This window comes from Anomaloglossus baeobatrachus, chromosome 5 (genome assembly GCF_048569485.1).
Source record: "Anomaloglossus baeobatrachus isolate aAnoBae1 chromosome 5, aAnoBae1.hap1, whole genome shotgun sequence".
Lineage (NCBI taxonomy): Eukaryota > Metazoa > Chordata > Amphibia > Anura > Aromobatidae > Anomaloglossus > Anomaloglossus baeobatrachus.
The window spans coordinates 40,484,398-40,510,479 of NC_134357.1; the positions used below are offsets into that span (position 1 = coordinate 40,484,398).

The window sequence follows — 26,082 nt, forward strand, 5'->3', positions numbered from 1 at the left end:
CGCCGGTCACAGCGACGTCGCAGGGAAGGTAAGTCCATGTGACGGGTCCGGGCGATGTTGTGCGACAATGGCAGAGATTTGCCCGTGTCGTACAACCGATGGGGGTGGGTACGCACGCTAGCGATATCGGTACACGTTGTTCAACCCACTGACCAATGAACACATCTGGACATGCCCCTTTCCAAGGTTATATCAGGGCATGCTTCATTTGAAATAAAGCAGAGTCTGGGCCGACTTTGGTCGAGGAAAGATGAATATCGGACTGTCTGCTCTCATTTTTCAAGCATGCACTCGATCCTCATTAATAAGAATCAGGCAGTAGGCAACTTGTGGAACTTTGTAAGAGTTCACCTTAACAATAGTACTTACATGAGTAAAGTGAAGGAGTAGGTTTGTGCCGTATAGTTTACCCAAAGTTGACTAAACTTTTCTAGCGAGGCCATGTTTGGCTCATTTGACACTAAAGTGCTGAGCAAGATAAACCCGCAGGTTAGCATAACCCATAGTTGGTATATAGTTACATTATTTATTTTCCAATTGTTGATAGATCTAGTAGTTGTACAGAGGTAGATTGCATTCCTGAAAGCCTTATAAAGCCTCATACGGATAAGTAGTGCTACCGCTAAACAGTGCGGTAATCTGCAAACCACATAAAATGGTTCTCGGGCACGTCCTTTATGTAAGGAGACCTCTCGCTGTGGTGTTTGGGGTATCTTCTGCAGAACGGCTTCTCTGTCTCTTGTCTTCCTCTATAGGTCGTTTGATAAATTGTAAAACCGTCCCACTGCCTCGTGGCTCTCGGTGGTTGGTCGTGGCATGAAAGGTTAAAATTCCCAGAGCTGTGCTGTCTTCGCTCCATTGGAGTTTTCTTTCGTCCAAGACCCTAAAATATAGGAATTAAAGTTAGCTGCCTTGTTTGTGGGTGCATTTCTGTACTCCACCTTTTTTTTTTCCCCCTAAAAGATTAGACAAACAGTGCAGAGGCTGCTGTAATCACAGGACTTCATAAGATGGTTTTATTTTTCAGTCCGATTCTTTTGAAGCAACACAACAGAATACATAATACATGTCTAAAGACCTTAAAGGATTTACCATACACTTGTCCAATCCGGGCAGCTTTACAAAATGAGTGACAAGGTAAGGTAAATGGATAAAAAAAACAAAGCGGGATCAGGGGTGGAAAATCCCTTTAAATATCCTGCACTTACAGAATCCAGGTATTCTCCGGTGCCCTGAGTCAGGTTTCTGTTGTCATGTGCAGAGAAGGGGAAGCCATACTGCAGGTCATTCTGTAATGATATACATTCAGTAAAGACTGTGCTCATTCCATTCATGGACGCTGATAAAGAGCTGTGAGATAATGAAATATTTTCTCTACTTAATCTGTCCAATCTTGTCCCCATATTTGGTTTAAAAAAAAAAAAATAAATAAAATAGTAGTGTCAAGATCATAATAAAAATAAAGTTGAGGAACTTTTAAAAATACTTTGCAGTTTTTAAAATGTTCTGTTCCTGAGTTACAGCCTGTATGATATTCCGCAGCTGCATTCACAATACAGAGCTGAAATCAGAAGCCTTCAGGCCCCATGCCTAAAGGGGGCTTTACACGCAGCGACGTTGCTAGTGATGTCACTGCCGATCGCACCCGCCCCCGTCAGTTGTGCGTCACAGGCAAATTGCTGCCTGTGGTGCTCAGTACTCGTAACTAGTGATGAGCGGGCACTACCATGCTCAGGTGCTCAGTACTCGTAACTAGTGATGAGCGGGCACTACCATGCTCAGGTGCTCGGTACTGGTAACTAGTGATGAGCGGGCACTACCATGCTCAGGTGCTCGGTACTTGTAACTAGTGATGAGCGAGCACTACCATGCTCGGGTGCTCAGTACTCGTAACTAGTGATGAGTGAGCACTACCGTGCTCGGTACTGGTAACTAGTGATGAGCGGGCGCTACCATGCTCGGGTGCTCGGTACTTGTAACTAGTGATGAGTGAGCACTATCATGCTCGGTACTGGTAACTAGTGATGAGCGGGCGCTACCATGCTCGTGTGCTCGGTACTGGTAACTAGTGATGAGCGGGCGCTACCATGCTCGGGTGCTCGGTACTTGTAACTAGTGATGAGTGAGCACTATCATGCTCGGGTGCTCAGTACTCGTTACTAGTGATGAGGGAGCACTACCATGCTCAGGTGCTCAGTACTCGTAACTAGTGATGAGCGGGCACTACCATGCTCGGGTGCTCGGTACTTGTAACTAGTGATGAGTGAGCACTACCATGCTCGGGTGCTCAGTACTCGTAACTAGTGATGAGCGAGCACTACCATGCTCGAGTGCTCAGTACTCGTAACTAGTGATGAGTGAGCACTACCATGCTCGGGTGCTCAGTACTCGTAACTAGTGATGAGCGGGCACTACCATGCTCGGGTGCTCGGTACTTGTAACTAGTGATGAGCGAGCACTACCATGCTCGGGTGCTCAGTACTCGTAACTAGTGATAAGCGAGCACTACCATGCTCGGGTGCTCAGTACTCGTAACTAGTGATGAGCGTGCACTACCATGCTCGGGTGCTCGGTACTTCTAACTAGTGATGAGCGAGCACTACCATGCTCGGGTGCTCAGTACTCGTAACTAGTGATGAGCGGGCACTACCATGCTCGGGTGCTCAGTACTCGTAACTAGTGATGAGTGAGCACTAACATGCTCGGGTGCTCAGTACTCGTAACTAGTGATGAGTGAGCACTACCATGCTCGGGTGGTCAGTACTTTTAGCGAGCAGTTGGACAAGCTCAACTCATGCACTGAATATAACGGAAGTCAATGGGTAAACTCAGTAAGATTTTCCCATTGACTTCCTTTATACTCGTTACTCGAGTCGAGCCTGTCAAAGAGTCCGACCCGCACATTTCGAGTACAGAGCCTGGCAACGCTCGCTCATCAGGACCGGTCACCAGATTGATCCATGGCGCCTTCTTGCCTCCCATCTCTGCTTGATAGATCTCTCCCCATTTGTGCAGTGAAATGGCAGAGGTGGCACAATGTGGCTCTCTCACCTTGGTACAGGTGGTACAGAGATGCGGCAGTCTGTCCTCTTTCCATGATGCGGTTCTTGTTCGGTAAAACATTTCCTGAGTGCTGCTCAGAGGTAACTTAGAATTGACATCAATGTGGGGAAACTGCAAAAAAAAAAAAAACTGGACTGAGCCTTTGCCGCTGCGTCTGATATCTGTTATTGTTTGTCTGCAGCGCTAATGATACACAAACAGAGCTGCAGACAGAGAGCGAGGTGTTTGGTCTACTCGGGCAGAGCTGCTCTGTGATTGACTGCAGCGCTATCAACAGGACGTCAGCGCTGCAGAGAATAAGACACTGGGAGCAGCGGCGGGGGCTATATACTGTACATACGTGCTTTGAAAATCTGTGTGGCCAAACAACAGAATTGCATTTTTTTTTTAATTATTTTATCACACTTGGAATTTTTATGTCGTTTGTATGGTAAAATGAATTAAAAAAACTACAACTTGTCCCAGAAAACTAATTGTTGTTCTACCTAAAGATGGCCGGGGCTATAAGAAGATTGACAAACACCCTGACACTGAGATGCAGCACGGTGGCCAAGACCATACAGTGGTTTAACAAGACAGGATCCACTCAGAACAGGAGTTGTCATGGTCGACCAAAGAAGTTGAGTGCATGTGCTGAGCGCTATAACCAGAGGTTGCCTGTTCAAAATAGACATATGAGTGTGGCCAGCATTGCTGCAGAGGTTAATGGAAGGGGGTGGGGGGGGGGGGGGTTGATATAGTGTGTGGTGTATAGTCTGAACAATGATAGTGGTCTGCTTGGCTGCTGTCCCAGAAGGAAGCCTCTTCTAAACATGATGCACCAGAGAGCCATAAACAATTTGCTAAAGACAAGCAGACTAAGGATATGGATTACTGGAACCATCCTGTGGTCTGATGAGACCAAGATATCCTGATTTGGTTTATTGGTTTAGATGGGGTCAACTGTATGTGTGGCCGGCAACCAGGTGAGGAGAACAAAGAAAGGTGTGTCCTGCTTACAGTCAGTCATGGTGATGTGAGGGTCTTGGTTTGGGGCTGTATTAGTGCTGTCGGCTGTGGGGAGCTACAGTTCATTGGGGGAACCATGAATGTTAACATGTACTGTGACATACTGAAGCAGATCATGATCCCCTGCCTTCATATTCCAACATGATAATGACCCCAAACACCTCCAAGGCAACCACTACTTTGCTAAAGAAACTGAGGGTAAAGGGTAAAAGGTGCTGGACTGGCCAAGCATTTCTGGACCCAAACCTATGGAGCATCTGTGGGGCCTCCTCAAACGGAAGGTGGAGGAGCACAGGGTCTGTAAGATCCACCAGCTCCGTGATGTCATCATGGAGAATAAAAAAAGGATCCGGCGGCTCCTGTGAAGCTCTAGTGACCTCCATGCCCAAGAGGGTTAAGTCAGTGCTGGAAATAATGGTGGCCACACAAAATATTGACACTTTGGGGACAATTTGGCCATTTTCACTTAGGGGTGTACTCACTTTTGTTGGCAGCGGTTTAGACATTAATGGTTATGTGCTGAATTATCTAGAGGACGCCACATTTACACTGTTAGGCTATGTGCGCACGTTGCGTACAGTTCACTGCAGAAATTTCTGCAGCGATCTGAAGAGCACATGTGCGCTTTAAATCGCTGCAGAAATGTCCGTAGTGAAGCCGATTCCATGCGCTCTGCCTGCAGCTCCTGCCATAGACCGAGCAGGAGCTGCCGGCAAAGCGCAGAAAAGAAGTGACATGTCACTTCTTTTTACGCAGCGCTTCGGCAGTAGCCGAAGCGCTGCGCTCTTAAACGCCACGTGCGCACGGCCCCTGCACAATCTCCATAGACTGTGCAGGGGACGCAGGACGCATGAAGTTACGCTGCGCTACAAAGGGCAGCGTAACTGCATGTATTTACACAACGTGCGCACATAGCCTTATACAAGCTGCACACTGACACTGCACATTGTATCACAGGGTCAGATCTGCAGTGCTGTGCCAGGAAAAGATATAACAAACTATTTACAAAAATGTGAGGGCTGTACTCCCTTGTGTGATATACTGTATATATGTTTTTTTTATATTTTATATATATATATATATATTTTATATATATATATATATATATATATATATATATATATATATATATATATAAAACCATACTTATAGGGAACCTAGATTGTGAGCCCAAATGGGGACAGTGTTGCCAATGTATGCAAAGCACTGTGGAAGTAATAGCACTATATAAATGAATAAAAGTATTATTAATATTATATATATATATATATATATATATATATATATATATATATATATGTATAAAAATGTCTCTTGGGGGAGGGGTGGAAAGACCAAAAGTGCAGAAAACAAAAAGATAATTACTAATAATAATAATAATACATTCCAGGTCTTATAGGAAAAACCAAGCAGGTTGTGTCAGAAAGGGGAGACCCTGCCCCAGCCTCACCCAGCTCCCCTCCTTCTTCCTGGAAGGACTGCACAGTCGTCCTTTAGGCATCGTCTTCTTTCCCCCACTGTGTGCCTGCCGACCACCCTGCACTCCGAGTCCGGAGAGTCTAAAGTTTATAAGTTACCATAGCTACCAGGCTGAAAATCTCTACTTCCGGTGTCATGTTACCATTTATATGTCTCCAAAATTGGCGCCATGTTGTCGTAGCCTGGCGGAGCAAATGTTGTGTTTTTATCTATTCAGAAGGCTTATTCTCTATGATATCAGCTGGTTCTTCTAGCCACAGTCTGCTCACACTCTATGGTATCCCGGGTCCTCCAGCTCTGTGTTTTCCTGCTTGGGGTGGGCGGGGCTAGGACAGAGTACTTCCGGTTGTCTGCAGGCGCCGGGCTGGAAGTTTCTGGTGACAGCAGGACGGAGCGTGGTGGATGGTGACGTGATGGAGGAGGGTGCAGAGCTGCCCGGGAGCGGGGACGTGCCGGAGCCCCCGTGTGAGGAGGGGTCGGGGCAGGTAATGGCGGCAGAGACCAGCTGTATAGTGTGTGTATACATATATACCCTCACAGTGCCAGCCTGGGTGCCCATAGACGTTCATGGACCCCTTCACATATGTCTTCCCTTTTTCATTACATTTTTGCACATACAGACCGTAATTATAATTGGTTTTTTTTTGTTTGCCCTGTACGTTAATTTTTTTTTATTTATTTTAATTTTGATGTTTTTCTCACTTTGCAAACCTTGAAATCACACTTTAGTTGTGGGTTTTTGTAAAAAAAAAAAAAAATATCCTAAAATACACCTGCCCATGTTTGTCAAAAACTATTGTAATTTTCTCCAGATTTGCCCCTAAGGAGCTTTAGGGACGTCTGAGCTTTAGTTATTCATATTCTTACAGGTTCCATCAACACAACTTTTTAAAGGGGACCTGTCATTGCTGAAAAAGGCACTGGATCTGCAGGTAGGAGGAGCTGATAGATATATATGTGGGAGCAGTTTCTATAAAACTTGCATTTTATTCATTGAAATTCCTGAAGTTTGCATAGGAGTCGAGGGGGCGGTCTTATGATTGATTGACAGCTTTTCCTGCATGACTGTACCTGCAGAGATAGCTGTCAAGTTGTCAACCACTGGTAGGACCGCCCCCTGGACTCTTATGGAAACGCCAGGGATTTCCCGGAATAAAATGCAAGATATACTGAACCTCTTACTACTAACCTGTATATCATGCTGCTGAAGTCACTCTTCTGTATACAGTGCTCTCCGCAGAACCGACCGTGTGTACAATGAGACATTAGAGGTGTGCTGACTTTTAATATGATATATTTTAATGTGATATATATTAAAGGATATGTGGGGCACATATATATATATATATATATATATATATATATATATATATATATGTGAGTGTATATCTGTGTGTGTGTATAAAATAAATGTGTGTGTGTGTGTATATATATATATATATATATATATATATATATATATATATATATATATATATATATATATATATATTTTATACACAGATACACACACACACACACACACACACACACACACACACATACATTATATATATATATATATATATATATATATATATATATATATATATATATATATATATATATATATATATATATATATATTAGCAGAACCTTGGTTTGAGAGCGCTTTGCAAGAAGAGGAAACGCTCACCGTGCACACGTCTGGTTCTGTCCTTTCACTGTACTCTGACCCACTCTGGAGGTTAGTTTTCTGTACATATGCACTATATCCTTTATACAGTATACCATTGTACAGTGCAGTATATACTATATAGCATGTCTATCAATTTGCATTTGTGGATACAGTATTGTACTTTTCTTTCTGATAACCAGTGCAGCACATTGTTTGAGTGCATGGTGGCTCAGAGGTTAGCACTGCAGTCTTGCACTAGGCTCAGAGGTTAGCACTGCAGTCTTGCACTAGGCTCAGTGGTTAGCACTGCAGTCTTGCACTAGGCTCAGAGGTTGGCACTGCAGCCTTGCAGCGCTGTGGTCCTGGGTTTAGTTCCCACCAAGGACACCATCTGCAAGGAGTTTGTATGTTCTCCCCGTGTTTGCGTGGGTTTTCTCCGGGTACTCCGGTTTCCTCCCTCACTACAAAAAACATACAGTTTGGGACCTTAGATTGTGAGCCCCAATGGGGACAGTATTGCTGATCTATGTAAAGTGCTATGGAATTAATAGCGCTACAGTAAATAACATTTATTCATTTATATATCTCTCGCACACCAACCGTTTTGTTGTAAGCTAACATACAGTTTAATTTGTTATGTTTTGTAATGTACAGTATTTTGTATTACTGCAATAAGTTTGTATAGATACAGTAAATATTTTTGGGTTGTGAAACAAATTGTCTGCGTTTCAATTATTGCCTATGGAAAAATTTGCTTTGATATAAGAGTAACTTGGTTTAAGAGCTCACTCCCGGAGATTATATATATATATATATATATATATATATATTCTATATCTCTATTAGTATTGCTTGACCGCTGGGTTGCATTGATAATTGCTGGCTGAAGAGTGAGTAAACTGAGAATAAATAGGTGAGCTCGCTTTGAGAATTTAAAACTCTATTTTTTTTCTTGGGTGATTTACCGACCATACAAAAGTTGAGCTGGACTTTGAGTATTTTAGTTCTCCGCACAAACTCACTGACGGATTCTCAGTTAACTCACTCTCCAGTGAAGAACAGTGCAGCACTATAGAAAGCAAATAGTGCAACGTTAATGACAAAACTTTGTATGAATATAATGTAAAAAAAAAAGAAAAATGTTTTTTACTTAAGAAATAATTGATCTAGATGTCTTACTTTGTGTCTTTGTGCTGCAGAAGTCCACGTCTTCCAATGGGGGCAATGAAATCAAGAGTCGCGCTATAGTGAAATACTCCTCTGCTCCACCAGCTGCGGCGTTTGCTCAACTCCAAGAAAAAACGGACTTAAAACTGCCTCCGGCTAATTGGCTGCGAGAAAACGCTAATCTCGGCCCAACGATTCTTGGAAATAGCAAGAAAAGCAAACAGTTTTCAAGGTGAGACTTCTCACCCTGGGGTCAAGTGTCCATAGATTTTCACCACTTCCCAAAATGAGATATGATAATTCGTCCCGTGTCGGTTCCTCGTGTGGAGCGAATATCTCCCTGTAGCAGAGACTGGAGCTTGCTCCAATAGCTGCTGATTAACCTTTTAAATGCCCCTGTCAATCATTGACAATAGTGGTGAAATGATACGATTGCCAATTTCCATCGACCCGCCCCACATCATATATTGCGGTTTTGGTGGGTGCTTGTGGGACCCATGACTTCCATTTATGTCTATGGCTAGGCATCGTAGGAGAACGTCAATTTGTGTATATACTACAATACAGTAGAATTTGCCCCTTTTTTTTCCTTCAGAAAAATAAACATATTTGATATCTCCACATCTGCCAAAGTCTTATCCTTCCAAATGTAAAATTAATAAACCTTTCCGGTAAACATATGTCATATGGTCGCCATATTCCCGAAATCTGTCAAGTTCAACGGAACTGTAAAGGTATCGGTCTTGGAACAAGGAGAGGAAAAATAAAAAACAAACCAAAAAAAAATAATTCCTTGGGCACTAAAGGCAATTTGTCAGCCGGTTTTACCTACTTTCTTTGACCTCAGCATAAGGTAGGGGCAGAAACCCTGATTCCAGCAATGAATCATGTAGTTTACTGGATGCAGCAGTTCTGATAGAATCAAATATTTCTCTGCTGCAGATCTAGCAGAACTTAGAATGCTGAGCTGTGTGTAACCCCACCCACACCACTAATTGGCAGCTTTCTGTGTACAATGTGCATTGGCAAAAAGCTGCTAATCAGTGGTGGGGGCTGGGTTACACAGAGCATGAGATGCCTAGTCATGTAGTGATGATCTCCTGCTGATTAAAACACTGTGTTTAAACAATAACACACAGCCTAGTAAGTGTCACATCACAGGAATCTGGGTCTCTGCTCCTGCATTATGCTGCTCCCAGATTACATGGCAAAAAAACTCCAAAATTCCTTTAAGGGTTTAATGATTCTAATTAAGTCCTGCATTTATGGTGGTGACCATCTTTGCTCCGTCAGAGGTTTCTCATCCTACTTCACAGCTCGGATCCTGACTGCTCACCTTTCCCATTACAGCTTTGGGATGGCTTATGATTTCATTGATTCGGTCGGGAAAGAAGTGGATGTTGTGGCAGATTCTGAAGTAAGTGTAAATTCATCTAATGATGATACGTGATGGTAATAATGATGTATAAATGTCCAGGTAAGTGGGAGCGGCTCAGGGCTAAACCAATCTGTATATTGGACATGTCATAGACATTGTATTTTCATGTTTCGTTTTGATTTATTTAATTTTTAATTCTTTTTATTGAAAACTGTTACACAACAATAATTTATTCCAACAGACTTCTTCAGCCACAGGAAACAAAAGTACAGATATGTGCATTGTCATACAAAAGTGTGTGTATGATTAATTGCTCTCAGTGAGAGAAACAAAATTAAAATTTTGTAGTTCTGATACCTTTTTAATCACCTTTTGTATGTATTTATAGATATATATATGTATATATGTGTGTGTATATATAATATATTTATTATTATTATTATTATTATTATTATTATTATTATTATTATTATTTTGTATATTATCACACACACACACACACACACACACACACACACACACACACTGGAACCTCGCTTATTGAGTAACCCAGTGCTCAATAATGAGGAGCTCTCGGAGCTGGGTGGGGCTCGCGTGCCCCTCTCGGAGCTGGGACGGGGCTCGCGTCCCCCTCTCGGAGCTGGGACGGGGCTCGCATCTCCCTCTCGGAGCTGGGACGGGGCTCGCATCTCCCTCTCGGAGCTGGGACGGGGCTCGCGTCCCCCTCTCGGAGCTGGGACGGGGCTCGCATCTCCCTCTCGGAGCTGGGACGGGGCTCGCGTCCCCCTCTCGGAGCTGGGACGGGGGGGGCTCGCGTCCCCCTCTCGGAGCTGGGACGGGGGGGGGGGCTCGCGTCCCCCTCTCGGAGCTGGGACGGGGCTCGCGACCCCCTCTCAAGGTCAGAAAGGTTTATAGACCTCTGCTCTAGAGGGTGGGGAATTAAAATCTTTTGATATCTAACATACAATTCCAGTGTGAGCCCGTTTGCGCTCAGTGCTTTGCCGAAGACTGTCTGTCCGCTCCGTACTGATTTCCTCTAGAGTGATATCGGCATCTAAATAGGTTTGTTTACTCAGAGTAGAGAACGATTTATCTAAGTACAAAAGGCAACCATCTATATTAACAACAGCTCACTCAGATTTGTATAAAGTGTCATAATATGCCTGGAAATATTGAGTAATGCCCTCTGCAGACCTTGCTATCAAGACATCCAGAGCTCTGACCTTGAGAATAGCATTAGACATATTATGTTGACAAACCATAAAAGCTGATAGTTTGCTATATAGATTCCATAGGTCAATAGAAGACCAAGTAAAAAACAACTTGTGCTTAGACTAAAGGTCCAGTCACACTAAGCAACTTACCAGCGATCCCAACAACGATAGGGATCGCTGGTAAGTTGCTAGGAGGTTGCTGGTGAGATGTCACACTGCGACGCTCCAGCGATCCCACCAGCAACCTGACCTGGCAGGGATCGCTGGAGCGTGGCTACACGAGTTGCTGGTGAGCTCACCAGCAACCAGTGACCAGCCCCCAGTCTCCTAGTTACAGCACACATCAGGTTAATTAACCCGATGTGTGCTGCAGCTAAATGTGCACAGAGCAGGGAGCAGCGCACAATGCTTAGCGCTGGCTCCTTGCTCTCCTAGTTACAGCACACATCGGGTTAATTAACCCGATGTGTGCTGCAGCTAAATGTGCACAGAGCAGGAGCCGGCAGCACAGGCAGTGAGAGCAGGAGACTGGTATCAAAGGTAAATATCGGGTAACCAAGGACAGGGCTTCTTGGTTACCCGATGTTTACATTAGTTACCAGCCTCAGCAGAAGCTGGCTCCCTGCTCACTGCACATTAGTTGTTGCTGTCTCGCTGTCACACACAGCGATCTGTGCTTCACAGCAGGACAGCAACAACTAAAAAATGGCCCAGGACATTCAGCAACAACCAACGACCTCACAGCAGGGGCCAGGTTGTTGCTGGATGTCACACACAGCAACATCGCTAGCAACGTCACAAAAGTTGTTCGTTACCAGCGATGTTGCTAGCGATGTTGCTTAGTGTGACGGGGCCTTTAGTATCAGTATGTTGTGTATTAAGACGCTGATACTGCAGCAACCTCACTTTATTTGCCTATGTTGGGTTAGATAGATATAGATAGGGGGGGGGGGGGGGGGGTGTGTGTGTGTGTGTGTGTGTGTGTGTGTGTGTGTGCGTGTGTTCCGCCTCCCCTAAATTGGCATCTATATCCTTGTTTTCTATGGAAGTTACTTTCTTTATAAATTAAATAGCAGTGGTCAGGCAACATCGAAGATATGCCTCAAGTGTATCCCAAAATATGGAGTTTCATGTAAATCTGCAAAACTTTCCAGTTGATCATGAATTCTATCATTGGGGCCTGTGAGTATTATGGGTAGCTTAAAGAAGTTGTCCAGTTACCAAAACTGATTTTCTTTGTCGCTCCATTGGGAGACCCAGACAATTGGGGTGTATAGGCTATGCCTCCGGAGGCCGCACAAAGTATTACACTAAAAGTGTAAAGCCCCTCCCCTTCTGCCTATACACCCCCCGTGCTCCCACGGGCTCCTCAGTTTTTATGCTTTGTGCGAAGGAGGCAGACATGCACGCACAGCTCCACAGATTAGTCAGCAGCAGCTGCTGACTATGTCGGATGGAAGAAAAGTGGGCCCATATAGGGCCCCCAGCATGCTCCCTTCTCACCCCACTCTTGTCGGTGGTGTTGTAAGGTTGAGGTATCCATTGCGGGTACGGAGGCTGGAGCCCACATGCTGTTTTCCTTCCCCATCCCCCTTAGGGCTCTGGGTGAAGTGGGATCCTATCGGTCTCCAGGCACTGAGACCGTGCTTCATCCACAACTCCTGAGGAGCCTGCTGGATAGGAGCCGGGTATCGTTCAGGGACATGGCCCTGCTACTTTAAGGTACTCTGTGTCCCCGTTGGGACCGCGCACAGCAACACTCCAGCATTGCTGGGTGTGCTAGTGCACCGGGGACCGCGGCGCTGACCGCGTTTGTGCCATTATACACTGCAGCGTCGCTGAGTGTATTTGTGTATGGGGACTACCGCGCTGACGGCCGCTGCCATTGTTTTTACTGAGGCGCGGCTGGGACTGTTAGTGCGCCGGGGACTCTGCGCCGGCCGCGCTTATACGGTGGCCGCGCTTATAACTCGAGTCCCCGGCTTTTGGGCCTAGTCTCTGTTTCTTCCCGCCCCCAGCCCTGCCAGTCAGGGGAAGGGCGGGACGCTGTACAGCACGGCAGCACTGAGGGCTGGAGCATGCTTTGCATACTCCATCCCCCTCACTGTGCACAGTGAGGCACCAGCTCCCGCACTTTCTGGGTCACGCCCACGGCTCCCTCCTCTCCTCAGGACGCCGGCAGCCATTCCTGTCAGCCCCTTGGACGCTGCAGAGGGGAGACAAACTCTGGGGGACCCAGGCAGGGATTCTGGTGGCCTCACAACCGCTTTAAGCGGGCGGTAAGCAGCACCTGAGGTGCTGGCCCCACTTGTGCAGAAGTGTGATTATAGTTTATATATTTACAGGCTATATGTTACACTGTATGGTGCACAGTTGTTTTCTGGCTATATACCCTGTTGTGTCGCTCAAAGGAGCAACAATATGTCGCCCACAAGAAGCAGGGGTGCCAAAACACAGGCTTACTATGCTGCCTGCGCCGCATGTACAACCTCGCTACCGGCAGGTTCCACTGACCCTCATTATGTGCACTGCTCGGCCCCTGTGGCATTTACTCAGCCGGAGCCTCTGCTAAGGGGGGCCCAGGGGGAACAACCAGCTCGTCCAGGTGACAGGGACAGGGACGGAGTTTGCAGTTTTTACTGACAGACTTTCTGAGACTATAGCTAAAATACTAAAAGCTTTGCAGTCCAGACCGGTATCTCAGACCATGGGCACTGTGGAATCACTGCCCCCTAGTTCCCCTCAGTTGGAACAACAATGTCCCCCCGGGGTGTCTTATAGATCCCAGGGTGAGGTCTCTGACACGGACCGCTGTCCCAGACCGCCCAAGCGAGCTCGCTTGGAAATCCCCTCGACCTCATCACATTGTTCAGGGTCTCAGAGAGATGACTCTCTGTAGGATGAAGCGAATAGCTGATCAGGATTATGAACCTGAGGCCGCTCTCAACCTTGATACTCCTAATGGGGACGCCATAGTGAATGATCTTATTGCGTCCATAAATAAGATGTTGGATATTTCTCCCTCAGCTCTTCCAGCAGAGGAGTCAGCTTCTTAGCAGGAGAAGTTCCGTTTCAGGTTCCCCAAGCGTACAGCGAGTATGTTTCTGGATCACTCCGACTTCAGAGAGGCAGTCCAGAAACACCGAGTTTGTCCAGATAAGCGTTTTTCCAAGCGCCTTAAGGATACACGTTATCCCTTCCCCCCCTGACGTGGTCAAGGGCTGGACTCAGTGTCCCAAGGTGGATCCTCCAATCTCCAGACTGGCGGCTAGATCCATAGTTGCAGTTGAAGATAGCGCTTCACTCAAGGATGCCACTGCCAGACAGATGGAGCTCTGGTTGAAATCCATCTATGAGGCTATCGGCGCGTCTTTCACTCCAGCATTCGCAGCAGTATGGGCACTCCAAGCTATCTCAGCGGGTCAAGCCCAAATTGACGCACTCACACGTACGTCTGCGCCGCAAGTGGCTTCCATAACCTCTCAAACGTCGGCATTTGCGTCCTACGCTATTAATGCTATCCTGGACTCTGCGAGCCGTACGGCGGTTGCAGCCGACAATTCGGTGGGGGCCTTGTGGCTACGGGAACCGCCGGAGGTGCCGCTACCAAGGCGGCTTCCTCATGACATACGACATCCTCACACTGCATCCTCGGTCGGTGGCAGGCTCTCCCTCTTCTGCGACACCTGGCTGCCACAGGTAAAAGACCGATGGGTGAGAGACATTCTGTCTCACGGTTACAGGATAGAGTTCAGCTCTCGTCCTCAGAACATCTCCGCCCCCCGAAAGAGCCGATGCTCTTCTGCAGGCGGTGGGCACTCTGAAGGCACAAGGAGTGGTGATCCCTGTTCCTCTTCAGCAACAGGGTCACGGTTTTTACTCCAACCTGTTTGTGGGTCCAAAGAATGACGGGTCTTTCCGTCCTGTCCTGGACCTACAACTGCTCAACAAACACGTAAAGACCAGGCGGTTCCGGATGGAATCCCTCCGCTCCGTCATCGCCTCAATGTCCCAAGGAGATTTCCTTGCATCGAGCGATATCAAAGATGCTTATCTTCACGTTCCGATTGCTCCAGAGCATCAGCGCTTCCTGCGCTTCGCCATAGGAGACAAACACTTTCCAGTTCGTGGCACTGCCGTTCGGCCTGGCGACAGCCCCCCGGGTTTTCACCAAGGTCATGGCTACAGTAGTCGCGGTCCTCCACTGCCAAGGTCACTCGGTGATCCCTTACTTAGACGATCCGCTAGTCAAGGCTTCCAAGAGGCATGCCAGCACAGCCTCAACGCTACTCTGGAGACTCTACAGAGTTTCGGGTGGATCATCAATTTTCCAAAGTCAAATCTGACACCGGCCCAATCGCTGACATATCTTGACATGGAGTTTCATACCCTCTCAGCGATAGTGAAGCTTCCGCTGAACAAGCAGCGTTCACTACAGACGGGGGTGCAATCTCTCCTTCAAGGTCAGTCACTCCCCTTGAGGCGCCTCATGCACTTCCTCGGGAAGATGGTGGCAGCAATGGAGGCAGTCCCTTTCGCGCAGTTTCACCTGCGTCCTCTTCAATGGGACATCCTACGCAAATGGGACAGGAAACCGACGTCCCTCGACAGGAACGTCTCCCTCTCTCAGGCAATCAAAGCTTCCCTTCGGTGGTGGCTTCTTCCCACTTCATTATCGAGGGGGAATTCCTTCCTACTCCCATCCTGGGCGGTGGTCACGACGGACGCGAGTCTGTCAGGGTGGGGAGCAGTTTTTCTCCACCACAGGGCTCAGGGTACGTGGACTCAGCAAGAGTCCTCGCTTCAGATCAATGTTCTGGAGATCAGGGCAGTGTATCTGGCCCTAAACGCGTTCCAGCAGTGGTTGGAAGGCAAGCAGATCCGAATTCAGTCGGACAACTCCACAGCGGTAGCATACATCAACCACCAAGGCGGGACACGCAGTCGGCAAGCCTTCCAGGAAGTCCGGCGGATTCTACTGTGGGTGGAAGCCACAGCCTCCACCATATCCGCAGTTCACATCCCAGGCGTAGAAAACTGGGGAGCAGACTTTCTCAGTCGCCAGGGCATGGACGCAGGGGAATGGTCCCTTCACCAGGACGTGTTTCAGGAGATATGTTGCCGCTGGGGCATGCCGGACGTCGACCTAATGGCGTCCCGGCACAACAACAAGGTACCGACGTTCATGGCACGATCTCAAGATCCCAGAGCTATGGCGGCAGACGCCTTAGTTCAGGACTGGTCGCAGTTTCAGCTCACTTACGTGTTCCCTCCGTTGGCACTGTTGCCCAGAGTGTTACGCAAGATCAGGGCCGGCTGCCGCCGCGTCATCCTCGTCGCTCCAGACTGGCCGAGGAGGTCGTGGTACCCGGATCTGTGGCATCTCACGGTCGGCCAACCGTGGGCACTACCAGACCGACCAGACTTGCTGTTTGCCTTGCCCCCTTTTCTGTCCCTCCTTCAATTTGGACTGGAAAAGGGTTTGTCGCTCGGCTCCCTTAAGGGACAAGTCTCAGCGCTCTCTGTGTTTTTCCAGAAGCGCCTAGCCAGACTTCCACAGGTACGCACGTTCCTGCAGGGGGTTTGTCACATCGTTCCTCCTTACAAACGGCTGTTAGAACCCTGGGATCTGAACAGGGTGCTGATGGTTCTTCAGAAACCACCGTTCGAGCCAATGAGGGATATTTCTCTCTCACGCCTTTCGCAGAAAGTGGTTTTCCTAGTAGCAGTCACTTCACTTCGGAGAGTGTCTGAGCTAGCAGCGTTGTCGTGCAAAGCCCCTTTCCTGGTGTCTCACCAGGACAAGGTGGTTCTGCGTCCGGTTCCGGAATTTCTCCCTAAGGTGGTATCCCCCTTTCATCTCAATCAGGATATCTCCTTACCCTCTTTTTGTCCTCATCCAGTTCACCAATGTGAAAAGGATTTGCACTTGATTAGATCTGGTGAGAGCACTCAGACTCTACATTTCTCGTACGGCGCCCCTGCGCCGCTCGGATGCACTCTTTGTCCTTGTCGCTGGCCAGCGTAAAGGGTCACAGGCTTCCAAATCAAGCCTGGCTCGGTGGATCAAGGAACCAATTCTCGAAGCTTACCGTTCTGCTGGGCTTCCGGTTCCCTCAGGGCTGAAGGCCCATTCTACCAGAGCCGTGGGTGCGTCCTGGGCTTTGAGGCACCAGGCTACGGCTCAGCAGGTGTGTCAGGCGGCTACCTGGTCGAGCCTGCACACTTTCACGAAACACTATCAGGTGCATACCTATGCTTCGGCGGATGCCAGCATAGGCAGACGAGTCCTTCAGGCGGCGGTTGCCCACCTGTAGGAAGGGGCCGTTTTACGGCTCTATTACGAGGTATTATTTTACCCACCCAGGGACTGCTTTTGGACGTCCCAATTGTCTGGGTCTCCCAATGGAGCGACAAAGAAGAAGGGAATTTTGTTTACTTACCGTAAATTCCTTTTCTTCTAGCTCCAATTGGGAGACCCAGCACCCGCCCCTGTTTTTTTGTGTACACATGTTGTTCATGTTGAATGGTTTCAGTTCTCAGATATTCCTTCGGATTGAATTTACTTTAAACCAGTTTATAATTTTTTCCTCCTTCTTGCTTTTGCACCAAAACTGAGGAGCCCGTGGGAGCACGGGGGGTGTATAGGCAGAAGGGGAGGGGCTTTACACTTTTAGTGTAATACTTTGTGCGGCCTCCGGAGGCATAGCCTATACATTCAATTGTCTGGGTCTCCCAATTGGAGCTAGAAGAAAAGGAATTTACGGTAAGTAAACAAAATTCCCTTCTTCCCTCTTGCCTAGTCTGTGTGTCGTCCGTATCATCCGCAAACCGCATATGACTGGATCCTGTGGATTAAATGTGCAGCGCATGCAACCGTTATTTTACCGGATCCTTCTGCAGCGGGACACAGAATTTATCGGCCGGCGCTGGAGTCAGCTGACTCCTGATCTCACAGCCCGCACACGCTGCAACGGCTGCAAGTGGGCTCATTCACATGACCGTTCCGTTTGTCCTGGTCAGTTCCTGTTTTTTTGCGGCCCCACAGACAGGACCATCTTTTCAATGTCTTTTGTGTAGGATCGGATGGCACGCGGTAGCACTTCCATGTGCATCCGATCCTACAAAAAAAAACCACATCGGATGCCGAATGTCCGCTCCGTTATTATGGAACATGTCCTATTCTGTTCCGTAATAACGGACCGTGACTCAATACAAGTCAATGGGTCCGCAAAATTCCCGGAAGCAACACGGAAGCACTTCCATGTGACTTCCGTTGGGTGCCCGTGCAGTCAGTGTCCCGCTCCAGCCCCAGCCCCGTGGCTGCCCGCTCAGCAGTGTCAGCAGCGGCCCGCACTGCAGTGTCAGCAGCCGCGGGGATGACAAGCACTACCGTCAGGAGGTTAGTAAGTTCATTACATAGGGTGATGAAGTACTGCCCTCCTGACGTCAGCGGTCGTCACTGCCTTCTATGCCCGCCGCTTGTCACATCACCTCTCGCTGTCGACCCGAGACTGTGACTAGTGGTAACGTCACGGGCCGCTCGCGATACTTTTTGTGAAGGCGGCGGTCATTGAACTCTGTGACAGCGCTGCTGTCAGGAGTTCAGCGATCATCGCAGGTAATATACCTCGCTAACCTCCTGATAGCAGCACTCGTCATGCCCTGCAGTGACCTGGGCTGACCTATTGATGTTAGCTCAGGTCACTGCACGGCTCTCCCAGCAAATAGGGAACATTCTGTTCTTCATTGACTGGGACATTGACTATGGTATGGATCATCGTGGGACCCCCTTGTATTACACCAGACCTGGATTTGTTTTTCTTTCTAATAAATTGGTGAAAGAGGGAATGTGTTGGGGAGTGTTTTTTCAAATAAAAATGTTTGGTTTTTTGTTTTTTTTTTTTTTATTAGTGCCTGGGTTGGTGATGTCGGGTATCTGATACACGCCTGACATCACTAACTCCAGGGCTTGATGCCAGGTGACATTACACATCTGGTATTAACCCCATATATTACCCCGTTTGCCACCGCACCAGGGCAACGGGATGAGCTGGCGCGAAGCACCAGGACTGGCACATCTAATGGATGCGCTACTTCTGGGGCGGCTGCAGCCTGCTATTTTTAGGCTGGGGAGTGTCCAATAACGGTGAACCTCCCTAGTCTGAGAATACCAGACCATAGCTGTCCGCTTTACCTTGTTTGGTGATCCAATTTCGGGGGACCCCGTGTTTTTTGTTTTAAATTATTTAGTTAATTTAAAATAACAGTGTGGGGGGGCCTCTGTTTTGGATTACCAGCCAAGGTGAAGCTGCCAGCTGTGGTTTGCAGGCTGCAGCAGTTTGCTTTACCCTAGCTGGCTACAAAAGATAGGGGGACCGCATGTCATTTTTTTTTTTTAATTTTTTTTTTGGCTAAATACAAGACTAAGCACCTTAGTGCCACATGACAGTCACAAAAGGGTGCCAGCTTAGAATATGCAGGGGGGTAGGACATTATATATGTCTTTCTTATCTATCTATCTATCTATCCAGCCCTCCATTCATTCATTCATCCCTCTATCCCTCTGTCTCTATATCTATCCATCTCTATATCTACTCATCTATTTATCTTTCTTGCTGCTTCCATTTTTTGCGATCCGCAAAAAAACCCGGAAGGCACGCAGATGTCACACGGATGCCACTAGGATGCATCCGTGAAACAAAAGGACCGTTTTTTGTGGCCCGCAAAAACGGAACGGTCATGTGAATGTAGCCTTAACAGCAGTCGCTGCCTGCTGCCGATCACATGTGACCGTGTGCGGGCTGTGTGTACAGGAGTTCAGCTGAGTTCAGATCAACTGACTCAAGTGTCGGCCGATCAGGCTGGGGCCACACGGGGATTACTGCGATCCCCTCGCATTACACTCTGCTCACGCTCAGTACAGCAGAGCTGAGTGTCATGCGTGTGTCCCTGCGACTGAGGTCCGACTGTGCGAGCAGACCTCAGCTGCGGGGGGCGGTCCGCCACTCGAGGGGTGGGCCAGCACTGAGGAGGGGTGGGAGGGATTTCTCTCCATCTCTCCTCCGTAGTGCACCGATGTACCGCAAGTGCAGTGCGATTTTTCTCTCACCACATACACTTGAATGGGTAAAAGAGAGAGTCTTGCATTACAGTTGTAGCATGCTGCGATTGTTTTCTCGGTCCAATTAGGGCGGAGAAAATAATCGCTCATGTGCGCTGACACACAGGCTAATATTGGTCCGAGTGGAATGTGATGTTTGATCGCACTCCACTCGCACTGTTTTTCTCGCCGTGTGGCTTAGACCTTACTTGTTCTATGTCCCCCTGCATCCATCGCAGCGTGTGCAGGCTGGAGTTCAGCGGAGTTCAGATCAGCTGACTCCAGTGCTGGAGTGAACTCCGCTGACCTCACAGCCCGTACACGCTGCAATGGATGCAGGGGGACACAGAACAAGTAATCGTCCGACACTGGAGTCATCTGATTACTTGGGATGAATTGAGCAGTAAAATGCTCTGGTGCTTGATGGGCGAATCACATGTCGATTTTTTTTTTTTTTTTTTTATTTTTTTTTTAAAATTCACTAAAAAAAACCCCAAAAACAAACAAAAAATCACATAGTTTGTGGGCTCCCGCTGCATTTTCTATTGCTAAGGGTAACCCAAGCAGCTACTGGCTGCTAACCCCCGCTGCTTGGTGTTACTTTCACTGGCAATAGAAATCCAGGGAAGCATTTTTTTTTTATAAAGGTTTTTTGCCTGAAAACTTTTTTAAAAAAATGATGTGGGCTTCGCCATATTTTTGTATGCTAGCCAGGTACAGCAGGCAGCTACGGGCTGCCCCCAACCCCCAGCTGCCTATTTGTAACCGGCTGGAAACCAAAAATATAGAGAAGCCCTTTTTTTTTTTTTTTTATTTCATGAATTTCATGAAATAATTAAAAAAAAAAATGACATGGGCTTCGCCGAATTTTTGAGTCCAGCCAGGTACAACTAGGCAGCTGGGGATTGGAATCCGCAGTGAAGGGTGCCCAAACTTTCTGGGCCCCCCGCTGCGAATTGCAGTCCACAGCCGCCCCAGAAAATGGCGCTTTCATAGAAGCGCCATCTTCTGGCGCTGTATCCAACTCTTCCAGTGGCCCTGGTGGCATGTGGCACGCTGGGTAATAAGGGGTTAATACCAGCTATGTTTTACCAGCTGGTATAAAGCCCGAGATTCTTAATGTCAGGCCAAGTTTGACCTGGCCATTAAGAATCTCCAATAAAGGGTTTAAAAAAAAAAAAAACAGAGAAAAATACTTTATTAGAAATAAATACACAGACACAGTAGGGACTCCATGTTTATTTCTCCCTCTCATCCCTCCACGATGGAGAGATTTCTGTACTGACCATGCCAGGAGAGAGCGAGGGAAAAGAGAGAGCGAGGGGGGGAGGAAAAGAAAGCGAGGGGGGGGAAAGAGAGCGAGGGGGGGGAAAGAGAGCGGGGGGGAGGAAAAGAGAGCGCGAGGGGGGGAGGAAAAGAGAGCGCGAGGGGGGGGGAAAAGAGAGCGCGAGGGGGGGAGGAAAAGGGAGCGCGGGGGGGAGGGAAAGAGCGCGGGGGGGGGAAGAGAGCGCGGGGGGGAAGAGCGAGGGGGAGAGGAGAGAGGGATAAGAGGGGGGCAGATAAGAGGGGAGGGGGAGAAGAGAGTGGGGAAAGAACGGGGGGGGCAGAGGTGCTCTGTCACAGTCTCCACTCTGTGACTTGTGGTGCAGGTGACAGAGTGCAGACAGTTGGTCCCATGCAGCAGGACAGGTGGAAGAGCACAGCTGTGACATGCCTGTCAGTGTCTTGCTGCTGGGAGGAGCAGATGATCACACTGCCCGACACCGGCCGCTTTCCTGACATCGCAGCAGAGCGGGTGCGTGGACAGTGTGATCACATACTTACGTGCAGGGGGGGATTCAGCTGAAGACCCCCCCCCCCCCCTGTACTGCACACTGGCGCCCCGTGCCTCACCCTGCAGGACGCTTCCGGCTCCACACTGACGTCCTCCGGATCCTCCCCTCGATACTGGGCTGTGATGTGCGGTAGTTACCGCCCACAGCCCTGTCACTCAATCTGAGTGGTGCAGCCTCTTCTGACGTACCCGTCTTGTTTGGGAGCCCGGAAATGCCGGGACGTCAGAGGATGCTGGCGGCCACAGCTCCAGGGGGTCATGTGACCGGCACTGAGCGTGCAGGATAGCGCCGCTCAGTGCCAGAACTGGAAACAGAAGCCAATGGAGAAAACGCCTAGAAAGGTAAGTAGAACTCCTACAGAAAATAAAAAAATGGGTGAACCACCCCTTTAAGGAGAAGCTCACCGGTTGGTTATTTCTAAATTTACGAGAGGAGAGTTACAGTGGGTATGGAAAGTATTCACACCCTTTTAACATTTTCAGTGCAGTCATTTGTTAAATTCAAAACAGTTCATTTTTTTTTTCTCATTAATGTACATTCTGCACCCCATCCCCCATCTTGACAGGAAAAAATACAGAAATTTTTGCAACTTTTTTAAAAAAAAAAAAGAAACTGAAATATCACTTGGTCATAAGTATTCAGACCCTTTGCTCAGATACTCATATTTAAGTCACATGCTGTCCATTTCCTTGTGATCCTCCTTGACATGGTTCTACTCCTTCATTGGAGTCCAGCTGTGTGTAATTAAACTGATAGGACGTGATTTGGAAAGGCGCACATCTCTCTATATAAGACCTCAAAGCTCACTGTGCATGTCAGACAAAATGATAATCATGAGGTCAAAGGAACTGCCCAAGGAGCTCAATTGTGGCAAGGCACAGATCTGGCCAAGGTTACAAAAGAACTTCTGCAGTACGCAAGGCTCCTAAGAGCACAGTGTCCTCCATAATCCTTAAATGGAAGAAGTTTGGGACCACCAGAACTCCTCCTAGGCCGGCCGTCCAGCCAAACTGAGCAATCGTTGGAGAAGAGCCTTGGTGAGAGAAGTTAAAGAAGAACCGCAAGATCACTGTGGCTGAGCTCCAGAGATTCAGTAGGGAGATGGGAGAAAGTTCCACAAATTCAACTATCACTGCAGCCCTCCACCAGTCGGGCCTTTATGGCAGAGTGGCTGATGGAAGCTTCTCCTCAGTGCAACACATATGAAAGCCCACATAGTTTGCAAAAAAACGCATGAAGGACTCCCAGATTATGAGAAATAAGATTCTCTGATCTGATGAGAGGAAGATAGAACTTTTTGGTGATAATTCTAAGCGGTATGTGTGGAGAAAACCAGGCACTGCTCATCACCTGCCCAATACAATCCCCACAGTGAAACATGGTGGTGACAGCATCATGCTATGGAGGCAGGGACAGGACGACTGGTTGCAATTGAAAGAAAGATGAATGTGGCCAAGTACAGGGATATCCTGGAAGAAAACCTCTTCCAGAGTGCTCTGGACCTCAGACTGGGACGAAGGTTCACCTTCCAACAAGACAATGACCCTAAGCACACTTCTGAAATAACAAAGGAGTGGCTTCAGAATAACTGTGACTATTCTTGACCGGCCCAGCCACAGCCCTGACCTAAAGCCAATTGAGCATCTCAGGAGAGACCTGAAAATAGCATCCACCAACCAACCTGACAGAACTGGAGAGGATCTGCATGGAAGAATGGCTGAGGATCCCCAAATCCAGGATCCCAAGAAGAGTCATGGCTGTACTAGCGCAAAAGGGTGCACTCAATATTGAGCAAAGGGTCTGTATACTTATTATTCAGTTTTTCTTTTTTTAAAAAAATTTGCCAAAATGCCTTTTTTTTTTTTTTTTCTGTCAATATGGGGGATGGGGTGCAGAGTACATTAATGAGAAAAAAATGAACCTTTTTTATTTTTTTTTTAATTTACCAATTGGCTGCAATGAAACAAAGTGAAAACATTTAAAGGTCTGAATACTTTCCGTACCTACTGTATATAAACCTATTAAATTCTAAAATAAAAGTATTTTATTATTACTGCATATGGAAAAACAAAGCCTTCTGGATCTCTGTGTGTCACCTTAGCTTCCCACCTAACCGATCTGTGTACTAGCATTGAGTCTCCCCTAGAATAGCTGATGTGGAAAGAGTTGCCGGCCATCATTGTACCCAGGGCTTCTTCAACTACTTAGCTGAGTCTATATTGAGATGTCTTCACCAAGCTTAAAGTATGAGGTTGGTAGTTCTTAACCAGAGAATATGCCTTCACCATCTTACCAAAGGATCTGAGGCCCCTCACGTTCCAAGACCTATATCTGTAGAAAATCTAAAGAAATAAAAGTACCACTTCACAAAGCATGAAATCATTATCTTAAAGGATATAGCAGAGCTAGTCGGGTTCATGTGATTCGTAAGAGGCGTATTCCACAAAAAAATGACTTGTCCAAAATAAGGGGCACTTTGCACACTACGACATCGCAAGCCGATGCTAGCGATGCCGAGCGCGATAGTCCCCGCCCCCGTCGCAGCAGCGATACCTTGTGATAGCTGCCGTAGCGAACATTATCGCTACGGCAGCTTCACATGCTCTCACCTGCCCTGCGACGTCGCTCTGGCCGGCGACTCGCCTCCTTATTAAGGGGGCGGGTCGTGCGGCGTCATAGCGACGTCACACGCAGGCGGCCAATAGAAGCAGAGGGGCGGAGATGAGCGGGACGTAAACATCCCGCCCACCTCCTTCCTTCCGCATAGCCGGCGTGAGCCGCAGGAGGCAGGTAAGGTGATGTTCCTCGCTCCTGCGGCTTCACACACAGCGATTGTGTGCTGCTGCAGGAACGAGGAACAACATCGTAACATTGGTCCTTCCGAAATTATGGAAATGACCGACGCTACACCGATGATTTGGACGTTTTTGCGCTCCTTAATCGTATCAAAAAGGATTTACACACAATGATATCGCCTGCGACACCGGATGTGCGTCACTTTCAATTTGACCCCACCGACATCGCAGCTGCGATGTCGTAGTGTGCAAAGTGCCCCTAAGCCATGGAAGGATGTAGGAGAGTGGAACAAACTAGAGTCTTGGCAGCAACCAACAAGCAAACCAATATCAACCTACGGTGGAAGCTTAAGGAGGTTGATGCATCGTAAAGTTCACAATTTTGGGAATATCCATACTAAACATAGTGAGAGGTATAGATGTTACCAACAATGTGGGAAACCAAAGCTCCTATTGTTGTAAACCTTTCCTTCGGCTTCACAAATGAAGCGTTGGGGTCTTTCTCTGTGAGAAACAGATGTGAGAACGCCATTAATTCCATATACATAAAAACTAGTACAACAATCATTAACAGTACAAAACAGACTGGTACAGGAGGAGAGAGGACCCTGCCCGCGAGGGCTCACAGTCTACAGGGAATGGGTGAGGGTACCGGAGCAGAGAGTACCCTGCCCGCGACGGCTCAGTCTACAGGGAATGGGTGAGGATACCGGAGGAGAGAGGACCCTGCCCACGAGGGCTCAGTCTACAGGGAATGGGTGAGGGTACCGGAGCAGAGAAGACCCTGCCCGCGACGGCTCAGTCTACAGGGAATGGGTGATGGTACAATAGGTGAGGACAGAGCTGGTTGCTCAGTGGTGTACTGGACTGAGGGCTATTGTAGGTCGTAGGCTTGTCGGAAGAGGTGGGTCTTCAGGTTCCTGTTGAAGATTAGCGTTTCTCCCATCTCAGAATAGGATGAAACGGGAGCCATTCCAATGCCTCACCGCTATATCCTTCTGTTATATCGCAACAATTGGTGCTAATGGGGAATGTCAGAGATAACCTAATCTTCTTTCGTGACTTTTTCCCTTTTTTTTTGATTTTTCAGAACATCAAGAAGCTCCTAAAGATCCCATACAGTAAGTCACACGTCAGCATGGCCGTACACCGCATCGGAAAGACTCTGCTGCTGGATGAGCTGGACATTCAGGAGCTCTTCATGCGGTCGTCTCAGGTAAAGGAATAGTGACATTTCCCACAGCAGCGATTCTCAAAAGATGGCTCTGATACTCTTTTAAAGTGGCACTGCCATCTTGTAAAATGATATTGCTTGGATTTTATGCAACCTTTTAACTAGCGGTGGTCCACTAGTAGACCTCTAGGATCTCCACAATCCTAAGT

The 26,082-nt window shown here is 47.7% G+C and overlaps 2 protein-coding genes across 5 annotated transcripts in view; one reads left to right on the forward strand and one right to left on the reverse strand.

The window, feature by feature from the left end:
• Positions 1-505: 505 nt before the first annotated feature.
• Positions 506-5,776, reverse strand: TEX36 (testis expressed 36). 2 transcript variants are annotated; one of them, XM_075348439.1, is made up of 4 exons: positions 5,693-5,776; positions 3,052-3,174; positions 1,209-1,289; positions 506-883 (listed from the first exon to the last, which is right to left on the reverse strand). In XM_075348439.1, exons 1-4 carry the CDS (start codon positions 5,693-5,695, stop codon positions 623-625), a joined length of 468 nt encoding a protein of 155 aa, XP_075204554.1. In that variant the 5' UTR covers positions 5,696-5,776; the 3' UTR covers positions 506-622. The 2 variants fall into 2 exon arrangements, with proteins under 2 accessions (XP_075204554.1, XP_075204553.1); XM_075348438.1 differs by lacking the exon at positions 5,693-5,776 and adding an exon at positions 5,522-5,648.
• A 106-nt stretch (positions 5,777-5,882) lies between these two features.
• The window catches only part of EDRF1 (erythroid differentiation regulatory factor 1), a 182,963-nt gene continuing 162,763 nt past the window's right edge, over positions 5,883-26,082 (forward strand). For 2 of the 3 annotated variants that reach the window (XM_075348435.1, XM_075348437.1), the window contains exons 1-5: positions 5,883-6,035; positions 6,420-6,482; positions 8,407-8,606; positions 9,725-9,791; positions 25,790-25,915. In XM_075348435.1, coding sequence (XP_075204550.1) covers positions 5,964-6,035; positions 6,420-6,482; positions 8,407-8,606; positions 9,725-9,791; positions 25,790-25,915 — 528 coding nt within the window. In that variant the 5' untranslated portion in view covers positions 5,883-5,963. The remainder of the gene's footprint in view (positions 6,036-6,419; positions 6,483-8,406; positions 8,607-9,724; positions 9,792-25,789; positions 25,916-26,082) is intronic. The other variant, XM_075348436.1, reaches the window with a different exon arrangement.